We start from the raw sequence: 19,794 nt of genomic DNA, 5'->3' as shown, positions 1-19,794 counted from the left end.
GAAGGAACATTCTAAGGAGCGGAGGAGAGGTGCTGGCGTGTGCTTCCTGCCCGTGTCCTGTCCCGTTCTGAGAGCCGTATTCAACGTCATTGGGCACAAGTCCCGTTGGTAGAGCCGAGTGAATGGGTATCGTACTTTAACTGGTGATTCCAGTACCGGTATTCTTTGTTGTCTGTAGTTGTTTATCTGTTTATTAAATCATCCTTAAACCTCCATTTCTCTGGTCCGTCGTCTGTTTGTCCCAAACCCGAGAAAGCCAGGACGTTACATAATATCCGACCTCTTCCATAACTATCTCCTGGTTGGGCGAACGACATGGCCACGATTGAGGATGTGTTGGCCGTCTTAGCCGCGATGCAAATCGAGCTCACCGCTTCCAGACAGGAAACAGCAGACGTTAAGGCTAGAATGGACGCTCGGCAGAACGATCCTCTACAGGCAGGTGCCTCTCACACGGCCACGGCTCCTGCAGTTGTGGTAGAGATGCCCGTAGCCATTCCTTTGGCGACACCAGAGAGGTACAGCGGAGACCCCAACACAGTGCAAGTATTCCTCACTCAAGTAGCACTGCATCTGTCCTGCAAACCAAAGGCCTTTCCTACCAGCCAAGCCAGAGTGGCCTTTCTGATCTCGTATCTTGCTGGGAACGCGGCGCAATGGGCAGTCCCACTGGTGAGCAGGGACGACCCTATCCTATGTGATTGGGGAGCCTTCCGCGAGGAATTCTTGAAGGTGTTTGATCGAAGGGCGGACTCGTATACTGCCGATCGAGAGATGTTGGAGCTGAGGCAAGGCAACAATGATCTGGTGCAGTACCTTAATGCTTTTCGAAGGTTAGTGGCCGAAACCAAGTGGCCCATAGCCAAACAAACCGCGCTGTTTCACCAGGGCTTGAGCGAAGAGCTCAAAGATGTGGTAGCACAAATCGACCCCCAACCCAAGACATGTGAAGGCTTGATCAACCTGGTGCTACGGCTGGACCATAGATTGAACGAAAGAAAGGGCGATCACAAGAGGAAAGGGAAAGCGCTGCCATCGTATGTTTCGATGGGTGGCCCTGAGACCAACTCCTCCACCAGGATGGAACCCATGGACATAGGAGCTATAAGGGCGAGCCTTACAGCCACTGAAAAAGAATCACGCCGCAATCAAGGCCTTTGCCTTTACTGCGGGAAAAAGGGGCACTATGTACGCGAGTGTCCAGCCAAGCCAAAAACGTCACGATACCGAGCGAACAAAACGGTGACAGCAGTGGTGGAAGCACCGGCGGAAAACTGAGGGACTCCGGGTCTAGGGAAGGGGCATCTTGGAGTCACACCCACATCCCTTCCATGTTGAGCCCGAATCAAAAAGGGCGAAGACATTTGTTTATTACCTTACACGTAGGAGTGCAGGACCAGTGGATACCTGTGGTAGCCATGATTGATTCAGGAGCCACGGGCATGTTCATGGACTACAATGAAGCACGGAGACTGGGTCTCACTCTCCTTCCCAAACAGATACCAGAGGAGGTGTATGCAGTGGATGGGAGAAGTCTGGTGACCGGACCTATCGGACAGCACACAGGAGAAATACCGGTGAGGTTCGGAAAACTGCATAACGAACGTATCGATTTTAGCATAATCAGAGCCCCGCAGTACGGGGTCATATTGGGTCTACCCTGGCTCCAAAAACATAACCCAGCGGTGGATTGGCCTACGCATCACATTGAGATGACTTCCCCGTTTTGTGAACAATGGTGCGGCATGCGGCAGGACCCCCACGAAGGTGAGGTAGGCGAAGGTCACACGGTCGCCACGGCAGCAGAAAAGGACGTAAAGCTGCCCAGAGTGTATCACAGTTTCGGGGACGTCTTCGATGAAATCCGAGCGGAGGTGCTCCCTCCACATAGACCGTTCGACTGCCAAATCGACCTGGTTCCGGGGGCTAGCGTTCCCAGCGGCAGACTGTATGCGCTCACAGAACCCGAAAACGTACATCTACGGGGATATTTGGATAAGTTACTAGGGCTGGGGTCCATCAGGCCGTCGAAATCCCCTGCCGCATCGCCTCTCTTTTTCATTCCGAAAGCGAATGGCGAATTGAGGGCCTGTGTGGACTTTAGGGCCTTGAACGCGATAACCATAAAAAACCGGTACCCCCTGCCTCTCATAAGCGTTCTCCTGGAACAGGTAAAAAAGGCCCAAATATACACAAAGCTTGTTCTCAAGGGGGCATACCATCTTGTGCGCATGAGGGACGGCGACAAATGGAAAACCGCCTTTAAGACCAGGTTCGGGCTCTTTGAGTACCTCGTCATGCCGTTCGGACTATGCAATGCCCCTGCCGCCTTCCAATACTTCCTCAATGAGGTGTTCCGGGAGGTATTGGATATCTACGTGGTCGTTTACATAGACTACATACTCATCTACTCCAACTCAGAGGAAGAACACGTACAGCACGTATCCGCAGTTCTCAAAAAACTGAGGGAAAACATGCTATACTGCAAACTCAGCAAATGTAACTTCCACGTCACATCAGTGGAATTCCTTGGGGTGATGCTGAGCCCCAACGGACAGGAGATGGCGGAACGCAAGATCAGAGCGGTGGAGGAGTGGCCGGTGCCCCGAGGAGTAAAGGAAGTCCAGAGCTTCATAGGCTTCGCCAACTTTTATAGGCGTTTTATTGAGGGGTTTTCAGGCTTGGTTGCCCCGATCACGCAACTACTAAGGAAGTCTCAGGAGTTCGTGTGGGGACCGGAAGCACAAAAAGCATTTGTGGCCCTCAAGAAGGCCTTCAGCACCGCCCCGGTGCTAGCTCACTCGAATCCGGAATTACCCTATGTGGTAGAAGCGGACGCCTCTGATGTGGCGCTGGGTGCCATTCTATCTCAGAGGAATGAGATGTCGGGTTTGCTCCATCCTGTGGCGTACATGTCTCGTAAATTGAACGACGCGGAACGCAATTACCATATTGCGGAGAAGGAACTACTCGCAATAAAGGACGCATTTGCTGAGTGGAGGCATTTGTTAATGGGGGCCAGACACGTGGTTACAGTGTATACGGACCACGGAAACCTCCAGTTTCTGACGGCGGCGCGGCATTTGTCTCCTCGTCAAATGAGGTGGATGATCTTTTTCTCCGGTTTCAATTTCCACATCACATACCGACCCGGTACGGAGAACAGGAAAGCGGACGCGCTTTCGAGGCAATCGAATGGCAGGGATCCGCAGCCGGTTGCCGAACATTCCATCATCCCTCCAGGAGTTGTGATAGGGGTGATTCAACCACAGACGTTCCTCAGGGGGGTCCAGAAGGGGACCCATACCTTCATGTGGCGGAGGTGGCTTCGCAGTCACAAGGAGTGGCAGATGAAGGACGGGATTCCGGTGAAAGGACGATGTATGTTGTTACCCACACCTAGGCTTCGAAAACAGGCCTTCACCTGGTGCCACGTGTCTCCCTGTGCCGGCCATCTGGGTGTCGAAAAGACGGTAGCGAGCCTAGGACGGCAGTTCTGGTGGCCTGCCATGAGAACAGACGTCCGGAATTGGTGTTCATCATGTACCGTTTGCGCATCCATGAAATCGGACCACAGAAGATCGCAAGGACTCCTCCAACCCCTTCCTACACCGATCAAACCCTGGGAAAACATATCCTTAGACTTCATTGTCGGGCTACCAAAGGATCAAGGAAAGACGGCCATACTGGTGGTGGTGGACTATCTCATGAAGATGGGGCACTTCCTCGCTTGCAAACAGGTACCTTCGGCAGGAGAGCTGGCGTCGTTGTTATTGAAGAATGTAGTGAGACTACATGGCCTACCCAACGTGATCGTGTCGGACAGGGGGTCTCAGTTCACGTCGCACTTCTGGAAAACTTGGTGTTCGGCGTTACACGTCAAGTCTGCCATGTCCACGAGTTATCACCCGCAGACGGACGGCCAGACGGAGCGCCTGAACCAGTCGCTCAAACAATATCTACGTTGTTTTGTAGAGCAAGGGAAGGATGAGTGGGTGGACCTACTTTGGATCGCGGAAATCGCGTACAACAACGCCACACATTGTTCCACCAAGGCTTCCCCTTTTTATAGTAACTACGTCCATCATCCCCGGTTCTTGCCGTTTCTGCACCCGGTCAGGGAAGACAGATTGCCGACAACAGCCAAGAGGGTGGCCCGCATCAAGGAGGCCTTGATGAGTTCTCGAGTTGCCCTGGAGGGGGCTAAGGCCACATATAAAGCCTTTTCTGATAGGAGGAGAAGGCCTGGACCGGTCTACAAACCTGGAGATTACGTCTGGGTCTCTACACGGCACATGAGATTCAAGAAAAGTAGCGTGTTCCATCCCCGCTTCATGGGCCCATATAGGATCCTTCGATGCATCAGCCCGGTAAATGTGAAAGTGTGCCTGCCCCAGTCCCTGCGGATCCATCCCGTGTTCCACGTTTCCCTCTTGAAACCCGCGAACGCGGTGAGGCCTCGTACGCCGGTGTCGGTGACTGTGGATTCGGAGGTGGAGTACGAGGTGGCTGGTATCTTGGATTCCAAGTGGCGCAGGGGCAAACTATGGTATCTGGTGGCATGGAAGGGGTACGGACCCGAGGAGCAGTCATGGGAACCTGCGGCGGGGGTTCACGCTCCTCGTCTGGTATCGTCGTTCCATCGTCGATATCCTTCCTGTGCTGGTCCTGATGGGGGGCGCTGATGGGAGGGGGATGTACTGTCAGGAATCCCCTCCCGCACATGGATTCCCTCCCACGATGCCACTTCCGTGAACCTGGTGCGCTTGGAGGAGAGCGGACTACAACTCCCAGAATTCCCTCCGGCAACAATTGCCTTTTGCCACTCAAGAGTTCTGGTTACATAACACCAAGGGAAACGCCTAGTTTTCATGTTATGCAACTCAAGAGTTCTGGTTGCATAACACCAAGGGGAACGCCTAGTTTTCATGTTATGCAACTCAAGAGTTCTGGTTACATAACACCAAGGGTAACGCCTAGTTTTCCTGTTATGCAACTCAAAAGTCATGGTTATACAACGCCGAGAGTACTACTTAAGGAGAAGATCACTGGGACTCGGCGTCGGATATTCTGATCTTTGCCGGAGTACCTGGTTGAGGTACACGGACCCGTTGGTGAGTTGAGCGGCGGAAGGAACATTCTAAGGAGCGGAGGAGAGGTGCTGGCGTGTGCTTCCTGCCCGTGTCCTGTCCCGTTCTGAGAGCCGTATTCAACGTCATTGGGCACAAGTCCCGTTGGTAGAGCCGAAGCTCCCAACAGCCTGACAAATTGGAGAAAACGAGGTTGGTGCGAGCCGAAGCTCCCAACCCTCGTTCCTTGGGTAAACACACGCTTAGAGCTAAGACGCTATCCAGGAGGTGTTTCCGCGTCTTAGCCATCGACACTCGTAGGAGAACTGGGATAGGTAGAGCGGCTGCTCCCATCCATTCTCTGCGCCACCTTGGGTATCATCACTTAAACCCGGATACAAGAGACGCACACCAGGAGGTGTTCCCAGCGTCTTTGTGTTGTGGCAGCACTCTGGGGGATACTGGTAGAGCGGCTGTTCCCAGGTGGTAGAGAGCCCGGCCGGGTGACTCCCACGTGCCCCCCGTAGATTCCACAACCTTGGAACTACCCTTCACAGCGGTCGAGTGGCATTGTCGGCCACTGCTTAGCACTGTGCCCTCCGTTGGAGCATACCGGGTCCGGTGTGCATGCGGAGGACGGTTAGACGAGCTGTGAATGGGTATCGTACTTTAACTGGTGATTCCAGTACCGGTATTCTTTGTTGTCTGTAGTTGTTTATCTGTTTATTAAATCATCCTTAAACCTCCATTTCTCTGGTCCGTCGTCTGTTTGTCCCAACCCCGAGAAAGCCAGGACGTTACAGGGCCGGCCTTCCTCCTGCATGGGGGCTGGAACTTCATGTAAGAATAGATGTAGCAGAGCACTGGACAGTAGAGGGCAGGTCGGTCGGTAGACAGAGTGATAGGTGGACAGGCAGATCAGCAGATAAGGAGTGGACAAAAGACAGATAGTAAGCAAGTGGTAGGCAAGAAGATCAGCAGTGACTAAGGTTAACCATTAAAGAATTAAGACTGAATGTAACTGATTCTGTCCTTCCCATCTGCACCCCACTCAGAGGTACTTTTGATTTCCTTGGTCTGCTTAAAACCACTGTTGCTTGTTACTATTACTGCTGCTGTCCAGCACTGTCAAGCTCTTTCACCCAGTTGTATTGAGTTTATTAACTGCAACCGGTGACACCAGTAACACTGGTTAACACTTGTGCAACACTGGTTTAGCACTGCTCTTGCAGCTGCTCGCAATCATACAGTGCTGCTAAAGGAGCCGATGGAAACTTCCTACTTCCCCTCCCAGTTACTTCCTCATTTCTTGGTGTCTCAGTTCCCAGTACTCACAGCTTCTCAGTACTCACATTATATACAATTTTCAGAGACTTGTGCTGTATGGATTATGCGTTCTAAGTTGCTTGTAGTTGCCAGTATACAAGATACACACAGTGAAGATTCACTTTGTAAACACTTTGTAAATGCTGTGTCAGCACTTACATCGAATTCTCCCCTGGACCTGTAACGCCGCCCTCCTACGCAGCCTCACGCATGCCATCACGAGTTCTGCCTCACAGTTGATCCTACTTGCTGTATATGAATCTGGAGATGGAGGTAGAGTTAAAGTGCAGTTAGGGGCATTGGCACAGGAATTTCAGGCCAGGTCTTAAATGCTGCTGAGAGGAGGGAGGGGAGGAACAGCATAGGAGAGGTTAGACCACGCCTCGGTCAGGACCCGCTAGACACACCTGACCTCATCTGCAAGCAGTCTCAATGGTGAGTCAGAAGGATTGCAGCATGGTAGTGTTCTGCGTTTAATAGCCCTCAGATGCAGTCCAGGTTCCAGAAGCCAGGGCCATCTCCCCGAAAGCTGCAAAGAATTTGGGGATAGAGTGGAGAAGTAGACTGCATAAGCGAATATGCTGGCCATGTCCACTCGCACACGGATCTGCCCGCTCACGATAGGTACGTAGCTTTCCGAAGTCTCCTGTGATTTCCACTTCAGTCAAAGAATCATGCTACCTTTCAATCATTTACCTTTGGATAAAGCAGAACAATTGTTTTAGTCTCTACCAAATGGAAAACCTTCCTTCTTTACTTAACCCATGAGTAAGAAACATAGACCAATGGCACCTGTCAATGAAATTTGACCAGCCAATCTCTAATTAACAAAAGAGCAAAGTTTTCTAGAATTTCCCAACAATGTTATGCTTAAGCCGAATGCCTCTGATAATAGGGCTGGTGGCCTATAAATCAACCTACTTTAATGGACTCTATATGGGCTCACGATGCAGTCACTGCTGGCTGACAAGGGATAATTGAATGGGAGCAAGACTGTGTTTGAATGTTCAGATTTCAAAGCTCTCAGCTCCAAAAATCCTTCTGAAGCATATTGACCACTGGAAAAATTGATTTAAGATGATATTGTCAAATTGATTCAAAATCATATTGTCATCTAGTCCCATATTACTACCTGTACACTCCCGAGGAATGGAAGCTGAATTCAGAGTTTCGCAATCTACTTGTGACTTGTGATTGTGCTAGATTTGATGGCGACTGCTAGGTGCCAGAGTGATTCATTCGGGAACAGCCTCAGTCCATGACTTGAAAATCATCTGACCTCCCTAAAGTTTAGTATTACAGTAAACTTTGGTACTCTATAAAGCCTCTCTTTTTTTATATCAATGCTGTGAAGCGGAATGTAGGAGACACATGATCAAATAAAACAAGTAACAAGCTTTATTCAACAGTGTACATTACGTCAATAGTGGGCGATATTCATTTGAAGAATATGGTGGTTAAAATATCATATGGTAAACACTTCTATAAGAGTGAATTGTTACAACCACCTACCTAATACAACAGGCCCTCAATTCTTAGTGATGCCTGACTAGATAAATGCAACCCAAATCATAAGTACTTTCAAATACAATACATGCACCTCCTATTTTGTCAGTACAACTACTTAAAAGATCTTACCTCTGGGTTGACGGTCTTTGTAGTATGACATCGGGGACCTCATATCTTGGTTTAAGCGGAGAGACCTCATTAATTTTTAGCCTTAATATGTTGTTCTCTAGCCCAGAAAGCTCAAGCAGAAGAGGAACCTGACAAAAAACATGTGTCACTCACAGAGGTGTATTATACTGCAATCATTTGTTAAATAAACCTAACTTATAACTTTATGCATTGACAACTAGCTATACAGCAACACATTATTCTACATGTACTCTGATTCTCCATATTTGTTTACCTGTGACATCTATTTTCACTCCCCACAGCTGTAATCTGTCCTGCAATCACATCTTTTTTGCTATAAAAGTTATTATATTTAGTTTATGGAAAAATAAATGATAAAAAATAAATGCCACATGTATGAGTTTCTCAATAAATATGTTAAGCAACAAGGAATGGCAGCCATAAATGTAATTTTATTGCCCAACAAGCTTTAGTGCAAAGAAATGGGGCAGAGGCAAATTCTATTCCTTTTATCTTGCTGGGCATGACTATCTCTTTCGTGTTCAATGTCTTGGTTCCAGTCACCTGCCGACCTTTATGAAGTTAACATCCGCCACAGGAGGACACAGATTAGTAAGACGCTTTGAGAAATATGAATGATTTGAAAATCTAAAACCAATAAACCCATTTCCATGAAAAAACAAGCTAGACCATAACTACAAGTTTACAAAGTAAAATAATGAAAAAATATTGATGTAGGAATAATTTATAGCAAATGATCAAGAAGTGGAATTGAATGTATGCAAGAACACACACTGCATAAAAGCATATTAACACAAATAGTTAGAAAATATTTGACTATATTAAGACTGATGATAAAAAAAAAGTATAACAATAATAATATTCATCGCTGTCATCATCATCATAATAACAAAAAAAAATCAGTTAAAATGAACTAACACAGCTCTCTGGTCAAATTTAATAGACACCTAAACAGATTTGTGATTCAGATTTGCGATTCAGTACTTGGAAGGGGGTGTTTTTGGTGTCTCTTAAAACTAATAATAGTAATATTAATAATAATCAATATAACTTTTGACTGATAAGTTTAGGGCCGATCAGTTCAGATGGGTATTAGACAGGAATGGGTCCCTTGCACTCATTTCAACCCACATTTTTTGTTGAGCTCTAAGGATTTTTTTTATACAACTGAGTAAATTTCTCGCTCACAATCATCTTAAGATAGCCTTCTTCCAACTTAAGAGAGACATTTTTATTACATATTCTTTCTTAGCTAACTTATTTAAAAAATTCAATTGATGAACACCTGCCATTACTGACCAGGAGGGTATATTTTGTTCATATTGTTGACCCTAGATCACGCTTCTTGAGGGCAAGTTAAATAGCTACCTTTCCTCTATTACAATTTCCCGTTTGTAGGCTTATCTGCAACCAAGTTACAACATTACCAATTTTTTGCATACCATTTAAGTATATCATTACATGCTTGAAATGCATTATTTATAGATTTCAGATGGATTGCTCCTGCTTGTGTGATATGTTGATACTTGCTGTGAGTCTGCTAGGGTGTTCTGCTTAAAGTGGGTGAACTTTATAAGGGAGTTAATAAGTTTCTAAAGGTTAACCTACATTGGTCAGTGATGGCTGGCTTCCTGGCCCTGCAAGGTAAAGTTCATCCATGAGGTAAAGTCGGCAGCTGGTAAAATATGTAATCAATGCAGGAGAGTTGGTATCCATTTAAAAAAGTCTAACAGTTGGGGGAGACCAACATACTATGCCCATTAACAGAAACCACTGAAATTCACCAGTTATAGGTAAATGACCTTGCAATGTAATATTGCACTGTTTATGACTTCACACATTACATCACTGATGCAATCGGAAATCTAAGGTAGTGTAAGTTATCCATAGGTCATTTATGTATAACTGGTGAATTTCAGTGAAACATATTTATACTACACTGCTATACTACCCCACCCCACCCCACCGCATTGGCGGTAGTCACTGGGTAGTTACAGTTAGGTCAGCTGTAAAGCGTTTTTTGTGTTGCTAATAACTTTGTCCTCGTTTGACAAATCTCCACGAAACATTCCAAAAAGGACCTGTTTGTGCATGGAAAGTTGTGGTGTTCCATCGAGCAGGGGCCGGGAAAAAGGGGGGGACCCTATGCATTTTTCATAGACTTCTTTAGGCAGGGCTGAAGCAAAAACTGCTGAACCGAATGACACCAAATTTAGCAGGAGGCTAAATCTTGGTCTGCAGATTGGGCTTTTTGTGATTTGCTGTAAATCAGTTCAGGAGGTTTTGAAAAATTAAGGTTAAAAAGCAATCGAATATCGAGACGGTTGGGTCCGCGACAGGCTTGAGCGACTCTCGCAGGAGCACCAGTTTAAAAACAGAGCATTCCGATTGGCCCAGAGAGCTTTATTTCCTTTGGGCCATCGTGCTCCTGCAGGAGTCCGACTTCCCCAGAAGAAGGCGCTCGGATTGACACCCTGGGCCAAAAACAAAAAAATCAGCAAAAATTGCTGCGATTCCCCAAGAATCTAATGAGAATTTTTTTTAACATGGCGGCAGCTCTGCATGAATTAATTATAGGCCCTGGGGAGCCAACCCCAAGGACTGCATTCAATAGGGGGAGGGGGTTTCGTGGCCTCCCTCCTCGAGCCATGAAACGCCCCGGAAAGCCTGCCCTCTGGGCCAAAATTTGCATATAAGCAGAAGGGGGGCCACGCAGCCCGCCTCCCTGAGCCTCTAAAGGTGCCGAGGTCCCCACCCCCCAGGGTCGATTTCAATAATAAAGGGGAGGGGGGCCTAACAAGGCTCAGGGAGGGGTGCCATGCGGACTCCTCCCCTTTAATTTAAACAAAACAGGCCTTGGAGGATGGGGTCCTCAGGGCCTAATAAGGGGGGGCCCAGTTCATAAAAAAAGGCCCTCGAGATAGGGTCCCCAGGGCCTGATAATGCGCAGGGAGGGTGCGGGGACCTTTATTTATTTTAAAAGGCCCTGGTAGATGTGGTCCCCAAGGCCTAAAGAGACTCCCCTTGTGTGAAAGTTTTGGCCCCCAGTTTTGGTCCCCAGGGCCTATAATGGTTTAGTGAGGTGGGCCCGCGCCCCCCCCTCCTCTTTAAAAAAACCACAAAAAAAACCTGGAGGATGGTGTCCCCATGGTCAAATAAGGATCAGTGAGAGGGGCCACAGGGAAACTCTCTCCCCTTGAAAATACATAGGGCCCTGGGGTTCCTATGGCCTAATGAGACTCAGGGAGGGGGCAACGCGTTATAGCTAACTGAAGAAACGATTACTCACGCCCCCACAATGCACAGTGTTGGCATCCATTACGTCATTTCAGATGTCATCAGTGATGTTATTTGTGATGTCATACAACATTTCATGAAAAATGTAGTATGTGAAGTCATAAGCAGTGCATGGTGAGTGTACGATTTATAGTTTCTTCAGTTAACTATTACTGCTGAATTTCAGTGGGTTATGTTAAATCGTTTTGTTTTAACTTACATTTTCATCTAACCATAGCTTTAAGTTTCTTTTAATGTCAAGTAAGATGTTATTACCATACCTAACTACAAGGTCACTTTAACCTTTGTTTGTTTCAGTGAATTTCTGGGGTTTTTGTAACATAAAGTAATAAATTATTGGGAAACAGCATTTACAATGCGGATTTAACCATGCATGCCGCTTTCTTGCAAGCGGAACAACGGTTGCCTTAACCACACATATGCATGGTTAAGGCAGTCAGCGCTCTAGATGCAGAGCGGATGGGCAGGGACAGGAACAGGAAGGATCGGGGCAGGAAGGACCAGCTTTTGGGTTGGTAAGTAGGGCTGGGACCTGGGGGTAGGGGGATGGGGGTAGTTTTTAGGGCTGGGGACGGTTTTAGGGCTCTGGACAGGGGGATGGGTTGGGGTAGTTTTTACAGCTGGGGCCGGGTTTAGGGCTCAGGGTTGGGGGAAGGAGCAGTTTTCAGGGCTGGGGTCCAGTTTTTGGGCTCAGGGAGGGGGCTGAGGTCGGGTCATTTTTTTGGGCTGGGGACCGGGTTTTAGGGCTCAGGTTAGGGAGTTGGGGTAGTTATGAGGGCTGGGGTGGGTAGATTGCAGGGCTGGGGGCCGGCTTTTAGGGTTCAGGACGGGGGGGCTGGGGCGTGATCTTTACCACGCATATACCTTTACCAATCATGCCTTTACAACGAAATTTGTTGTACAGGCATGCATGGTAAAGACACGGTCGTTGTTAAGACTGCGTGGTTAAGGCATGCATGGTTTAGGGACTCATTGTCCCATCATAAAACCAAGATTATTACCATACCTTTCCATATCAGCCATTGCGCTGAGCACGGCCTTTAGCTATGAGCGGCATGGGGGTGGGCCAGGGCCTAGTCTGAGGCCAGGACCTGTGCCTAATCTTTCATGATCAGCCAACCCCATGATTGAGCAACGCCCTGGCAACCGCCCCCCCACTTTTTTTGTGATGCTCTGGATCCGCGATTCCCCTGCAAATTTGGACTTGTGGATCCTCCAAGAAGGTACTGTTGTGTAAATTAAGCATACATTTTTAACCTTAATTTCTCGAAAACTACCAAACGGATATGCACCAAATTACGAAAAATGCCATTTCTGGTTATAGCTCTAGCTTACTGCCAAATCTGGTGCAATGCCATTCAACCATTTTTCTGAATCGCTGTTCAATTTTTCTATAAAAATTGCATGAGGGAAAATGCCTATTGACCCGCCCATCCTCCCCCTCTTTTTCCTCTGCCCTGCTTGCTGAATCACCCCAAAACTTTCCAGGAAGGAGCTGCTGTGGATGAGACTTTTGTTGGAATGTTTAGTGAAGATGCGTTAAACAGAGCCAAAGTTATTATCACACTAAAAAATCAATTTCCTATGGAAACATTGCCCTAACACTACCCATATATCATCTATCTATTGATATATGTATTTATGCATATATAGATAGATAGATAGATAGATAGATAGATAGATAGATAGATAGATAGATAGATAGATAGATAGATAGATAGATATTCACTGAAACAACAAAGGTTACAGGGATGTTATAGTTAGGAAATGGAATTTAAAAAACCTTTGAAATTCACTGAAAAAACCAAAGGCTACAGGGACGTTATAGTTAGGCTGACATTTCACTCGTACAAAACCAGAGAAATTAAGCAGTTATAGTTAGCTGTGCTAACCATAACTCATGCCCCCGCAATGCACTGCTTATCACCTCACATATTACATCACTCATGACATGGTCTTTGACATCACTCATGATATCTCAAATGACATCACTGATGCCATCATCCAGTGTCTGTAAGTGTTTTTAAAAAGGTCATGAGTGTTAAACATATATTCCAAGATGTATTGGTGAATCAGTGGGCATATGAGTGCCTGTATGGATGATTCAGTGAGTACGTGACTGACTGTATAAGTGAGTGATTAGGTGTCTCAGTGAATGTTTCGGTGAGTGACTGGTTGTGTGGATGTTTGTATCAGTAAGCCAGTTGTTGTCTAAGGGGTTATATGGGTATGTGAGTGGGTACGTGAGTGGCTGAATGGGTGATTGATTGATTGTCGGAGTGCCTGTTTGGGTGTATGAGTGTCTGTGTGGGTGGGTGGGGGTGGGTGTGACTGCCTGCATAGATGAGCAAGTGGGTGAGTTAGTGGCTGTATGAGTTAGTGGGTGTATCTGTGAGAGGCTGTATGGGTGACTGAGTGTGTGTATGGCTGTCGGTGAGTGAATGGATGTCAGTAGTATATGGGTGAGTAACTGCATATATAAACGGCAGTATAGGTGAGTGTTGGAATATATTAGTGACTGTATGGGTGAGTGACTGAATGTGAGGGTGGCTGTATGGGTGAGTGTGTGCTTGTATCAGTAACTACAGGTGAGTGAGTATGTGTTAGTATCTGTATCAATAAGTAAGTGGGTGTGTGTGTAACTGTATGGGTGAGTAGGTGTCTCTGTGACTGAATGTATGGGTGAGTGAGTAGGTGTGTGAGTAGCTCTATGGGCCTGTGACAGTATGTGAGTAGCTGTATGGGTATATGAGAGGATATATCAGTGGCTGTATTAGTGAGTGAGTTGGCTTATAGCTGGTTGTATGGGTGACTGAGTGGATGTATGTATAGACTTATAAATCAGTGAGTGGGTGTGTAAGTACTGGTATGTATGTGTCAATGGTTTTGAGAAGGGTAGTGTGGATGTTGGAGCAGTGTATGAAAGGTTATATGGGGGTGTGAGTAGGTGCGTCAGAGATTCTGTGATGATATCATCAGTGATGTCACTTTTGAGTCCATCAGTGATGTCACTGACCATGTCATGAGTGATGTAATATTTGAGATCATAGCAAACACAAGGAGATCATGGACGGAGTGCTGAAACTTTTCAGACACTCACCCCCAGTCACAGATCTGGGTTGAATCCATCATCAGTCTTTAGCTCACTTGGCCACTCCACTTCAGACCCAGCCATATGCAAATCAGTCTTGACACTGTTCCTTATGTAAACAGTCCAGCCTGAACTGCCAAGCCAGGTCTTCCCTGGACTGGAAACAAGCATCCTGGGACCGGTTTCGGGGTAACACTCCTCATCGTCCAGGCTAGCTTGAATCCAGTGGCAAAGTGAGCAAGGGACTTACGTCTGGGCATACCCTGCCAACTTAGGGTGAACAAAGCAAACACAAGGAGATGATGAACGGAGTGCTGAAACTTTTCAGATACTCACCCCCAGTCACAGATCTGGGTTGAATCCATCATCGTTCTTTAGCTCACTTGGCCACCCCAGTTCAGACCCAGCCATATGCAAATCAGTCTTGACCCTGTTCCATATGGGAACAGTCCAGCCCGAACTGCCAAGCCAGGTCTTACCTGGGCCAGAAACGAGCATGCTGGGATAGGTTTCGGGGTAACACCCCTCATCAGCCAGGCTAGCTTGAATCCAGTGGCATAGTGAGGAAGGGACCCACGTCAGGGCATACCCTGCCAACTTAGGGCAAACAAAGCAAACACAAGGTGATAAGCAGTACATTGCAGGGGACCGAGGTATGGTAAGCTCAGCTAACTATAACTGTAGAATTTTTCTGGTTTTGTATGAGTGAAATGTCAGCCTAACTATAACGTTTCTGTAACCTTTGTTTTTTTCAGTGAATTTGAAAGGTTTTTCAAATTCCATTTCCTAAATATAACGTCTCTGTAACCTTTGGTTTTTCAGTGGATTTCTATGGATTTTTTAAATTCTATTTCATAACTATAATATCCTTGTATTTTTTTTCTATAATTAGATTTTGAAAATGACATCTGCATGGTGCACCACTTATTGTTGTATTTTTCATCTATTTACTTAAAAAGTACATTAATCATTTTATTTCAAGATATTTTTGTTTTTTGTAATGCTGTTGCGATCGCCGAGAACACACAGCGAATAGCGTGTGTTTTCGTCAAAGTGTAAAACACATATATAGACATATTTTACATAAAGTTTCAGTCTAGTTGTTTACTAAGATATCAATTTAACTTTCCCCATTGTATTAATTTGTTGAAAAAACATCAAAATGCATTTTTCTTTTTCGCGGTGACACCGAAATTTGCAATGATGTCGGTAATCCTGGATAGTAAGCGTTTTTGACAATGTGTCAAACATATATAGACACATGTTTTATTTAAAGTTTGAGTCTAGTTGTTTAGTAAGGTACTGATTTAACTTTTTCCTTTGTATAGATTTGTCGAAAAAAAGTACACCCAAAATGATTTTATTTTCTTCGAGGCGGTACTGGAAGTCGCAATGGCATCGATACTCGCAAAGAGCACGTGTTTTTGGCAAAGTGTTAAACAGATATACAGACATGTTTTCTTTAATGTCTGACTCAAGCTGTTTAGGAAGATATTGATTTAACTTTCCCCTTTGTATATATTTGTTAAAAAAATGACATCTGAAATAGATTTTTCATTCGTTGTGGCGCCACTAGAAATCGCGATGATGTCGGTAGTCGAGAATAGCGCGAGTTTTTGACAAAGTATTAAACACATATATAGTGTTACACACACACTCAGCAAAATAGCTCACATACACCGAGTAGCGGTACAGTGGACCATAATTGACACTGCACCCCTTCTTACCCGGTATGGAGAAGCATGGTCCTGGTTAGTGGGGTGGTGGACAGGATGGGGTGCCCCCAGGTATGCAAGCAATCATCAGTCCTTTCTGGCCATTGGCGCTTCTTGCGCAACATCGGAAGGAAACTAAAATTACATTTCCCATGAGGCAACATGGAAGCAGCCACATTTGCCTGGGAAAATCTTGTCACAATCCGGAATAGGAGAATAGTTCTTAAGGAGCCTCCGGGAAGAAAGACGCTGCTGATAATTCTGCCTTGCAGCGCGTTTCATGCTGCATTTCTTGCCTTCAGTATGGTAAGGGTGCACTTGCACCAAATTCTGTCGAGACTTCTCTCGAGTATTTCGTTCCGATGGCTATGTCTGGACTGGCATCGCATGGAATACGAGACTGTTAATCCTTTGCTTTTTGTCTGCTGCCGAGTTCTTATCCGTATGGCAGAAGATCTACAAACCAGATACATGTCATGGATTACGCTGCCTTAAAGCGATTAGGTGATTACGCTGCCTTAAAGTGATTAGGTACTTCGGAATAAGAGTGTTATTATTCTTGGAGGCACATCTATCTCAAAAATCGTACACGCAAAGGAATATTACATTGACACTAAAGGGGCACTGTGGTTATTGTTGTTTGCTTCCTCTTAACAGGAGGTTTAAGAAGCAGCCTTCTGCTCTTTCCATGTGAAGTGGACCCTTACTAGGCCTGGGCGGCAAATTCCGTTCCGTTCGCGGAATTTGCGGAATTTACGTAATTTCGCGTTCCGCGGAGAACGCGAAATTACCCAAAAATCTGCGTTCCGCGACTTCGCGAAATTTTTCGCTTGTTCGCGTTCTCAATATGCGTGTTCGCGAGATATTTCACCCCGAGCACGCAAACAGCGATCGCGAACAGGAAAAAAGTATCGCGAACAAGCAATTCCGCGTGTTCGCGGAATTTCTGCGTGTTCGCGGAGATTTTTTACCGTTTCGCGGAGATTTGCGTAACGCGATTACGCAAATTCCGCCCACCCCTAACCCTTACATACATGCTGGTGTGTATGTTTATCTGCGACCTGTATAAATGATATAAGAGAATCACTATCTGCATTATACAGTCATGTGCTGGAAACAGGCTCTAAGACTCTCTTTTGTTTGCAAACCCCTTTTTTTAGAGTAAAACCTACCATTGCTGACCTAGTTGCATTGATGCTTAACCCTTCCCCCGAAATAGGAATGGGAATTGTTATTTTTGTTTACAGGTACGGAAAGCCAATATTGATAGCATTAGGAGGGAAATTGTTAAAACCACTACTTACAATATTGTTTGCCTTTCAGATCTCCCTCCCGGCTGATACCTTCCCTTTCCTTCCCCCGCTTGTTCATCCCAAATACCTGCGCTATCATAGTAGTCAGGGTTGGGACTGTCGAGAGGTGGATCCCTTTTTAGCATCGAAGCGTTCCTGAGGAATCAGTGAGCTGATGAAATTATCAGCCCATATATTTAATTCCTCCTGGGAGGGTCGAAGCAAAAATGGCCACCTTAGAGGACCTAATAGGAGCCTTGGCCTTGGTGCAGCAGGATCTAGCCGCCTCTCTGGCGGAAACCAAAGCCCTTAGATTAAAAATCGAACAGATGCAGCGAAACCCATATGACATAGGTACAGGGAGGTACACTTGGGGCGGGTCGTCTCCACACCAACAGTGCCCTTTAGCGTAGATATGCCCACTCCGATCCCGCTAGCCGCACCAGAAAGATTCTCAGGAGACACCAATAAGGTCCAGATATTCCTTACACAAATTATTACATTTCAGTTGTAAGCCTAAGGCTTTTCCCACTAATCAGTTGAGAGTTGCCTTCACGATCTCTTATTTGGCTGGAGATGCTGCACAATGGGCTGTTCCGTTGGTACACCGTGATGACCCGTTGATGTACCATTGGTCGGCCTTCCGTACAGAATTTGAGAGGGTGTTCGATCGAAGAGCTGCTGCATTTTCTGCAGACCGAGAGCTAATCGAGTTAAAACAAGGAAACTGAGACTTGTTGGTATATATAAACACCTTTCAAAGGCTGGTAGCTGAAACTGACGGGCCAGAAGCAAAACAAGCTGCCTTATTTGACCAAGGCCTTAAGGATGAATTGAAGGACGTGCTGGCACCTATTGAACCGCAACTCGCTACATGTATTGAGCTCATTAATCTAACATTACATCTGGACCATAGACTAGCAGAACGCAAGAACGAAAGGCGATGAGTTGAAAAGCTAGCCCCACAATTTGAGAAAAACCGAAGTATCTTAGGGAGCAATAGTGCCGCCTCAGAACCTATGGAAATAGGTTAAGTAAGAGCCTCTCTAACCGCAGAAGAAAGAGAACAGCGTAGAAAGAATGGGTTGTGTCTCTACTGCAGGAGGAAAGGACATTATGTAAAAGATTGTATGGTTAAGCCTAAAGGCTGAGCTAGGGACGTGTAACCAGTGCCACCACACAAGTGAAAAAAACTGAAAACTCCAGAGCTCAAGAAGACAGGAAGGGAAGTTCTTGGGCGTGAATATTATTCCTTCCATCAATCAAGGGCAGAGAGATCCATCAGTCCATTTCTATATTTCAGTGCAAATACGCATAAATAACCAGTGGCATACTCTAAAGGCTATGTTGGATTCAGGAGCCACTGGGCTCTCAATGGATGAAAAGTTGACTCAGAAACTACAGGTGGTACTCCTTAGAAAATCAGAACCAGAGACAGTGGTGGCAGTGGAGTGGAGACATTTGGCATCAGTGTCCATTTGTTACAACACCACAGAGATGGAAGTCACATGTGGGAACAACCATTGTGAACTTTTGATTTTCAACATCATACAAGCCAAACAATATGGTCTAATATTGGGAATCCCCTGGTTGTGTATGCATAATCCCTCAATCGATTGGAGTGAAACGTTATTGGATTTCAATTCCCCTTTTTGCATATAGCATTGCTTGAAACCGCAGGAAAACTTAGCAAAGGCATTTTGCGGTTAACATGTTACAGCCACTGCTGAAGAGAAGGAGGTAGACCTACCTCCACAATACTATGATCTCATGGATGTAGCCAATGAAGAACAGCCGAACATATTACCCCCGCATCGAGTGTACTACTGCCAAATAGACCTAACCCCTGGAGCAGTGATACCTTGTGGAAGACTTTATACCCTCACAGAGCCTGAGAATGAGCACCTGCGGGAGTACCTGGATACCTATCAAAAGAACGGATTTATACGACCTTCCAAATCACCGGCAGCCTCCCCTTTATTCTACATACCCAAAAGAAATGGCGAGTTGTGGTTTTGTGTGGACTTCAGAGCCTTGAGCAACGTCACAGTAAAGAATCGGTATCTGTTGCCTCTGATTCCGGTTTAATTAGACCAGGTTCCACAAGCCGTAGTATTCACGAGACCGGACCTCAAGGGGGCGTTATCATCTGGTGAGAATGCGGAAGGGAGACGAGTGGAAGATGGCCTTCCATACAAGACATGGGTTTTTCGAATATCGAGTCATGCCCCTGCGGCTTTCCAATTTTTCCTAAACAATGTGCTTAGTCAATATCTAGACGTATTTGCCATCGTTTATATTGACGATATCTTGATATACTCCAACAAAGAAGAAGACCAGACCTC

At 46.0% G+C, this 19,794-nt stretch overlaps 1 protein-coding gene across 3 annotated transcripts in view; it reads right to left on the bottom strand.

Annotated features, from left to right (window-relative positions):
- GANC (glucosidase alpha, neutral C) overlaps positions 1–19,794 on the bottom strand; it is a 386,043-nt gene that overhangs the window by 273,598 nt on the left and 92,651 nt on the right. For all 3 annotated transcript variants that reach the window (XM_085627093.1, XM_085627092.1, XM_085627091.1), the window contains exon 5: positions 8,034–8,161. In XM_085627093.1, coding sequence (XP_085483219.1) covers positions 8,034–8,161 — 128 coding nt within the window. The remainder of the gene's footprint in view (positions 1–8,033; positions 8,162–19,794) is intronic.

Source organism: Triturus cristatus, chromosome 9 (genome assembly GCF_964204655.1).
Source record: "Triturus cristatus chromosome 9, aTriCri1.1, whole genome shotgun sequence".
NCBI lineage: Eukaryota > Metazoa > Chordata > Amphibia > Caudata > Salamandridae > Triturus > Triturus cristatus.
Note: the sequence above shows the minus strand (reverse complement) of the source record. Positions and strands in the feature narration are given on the sequence as shown.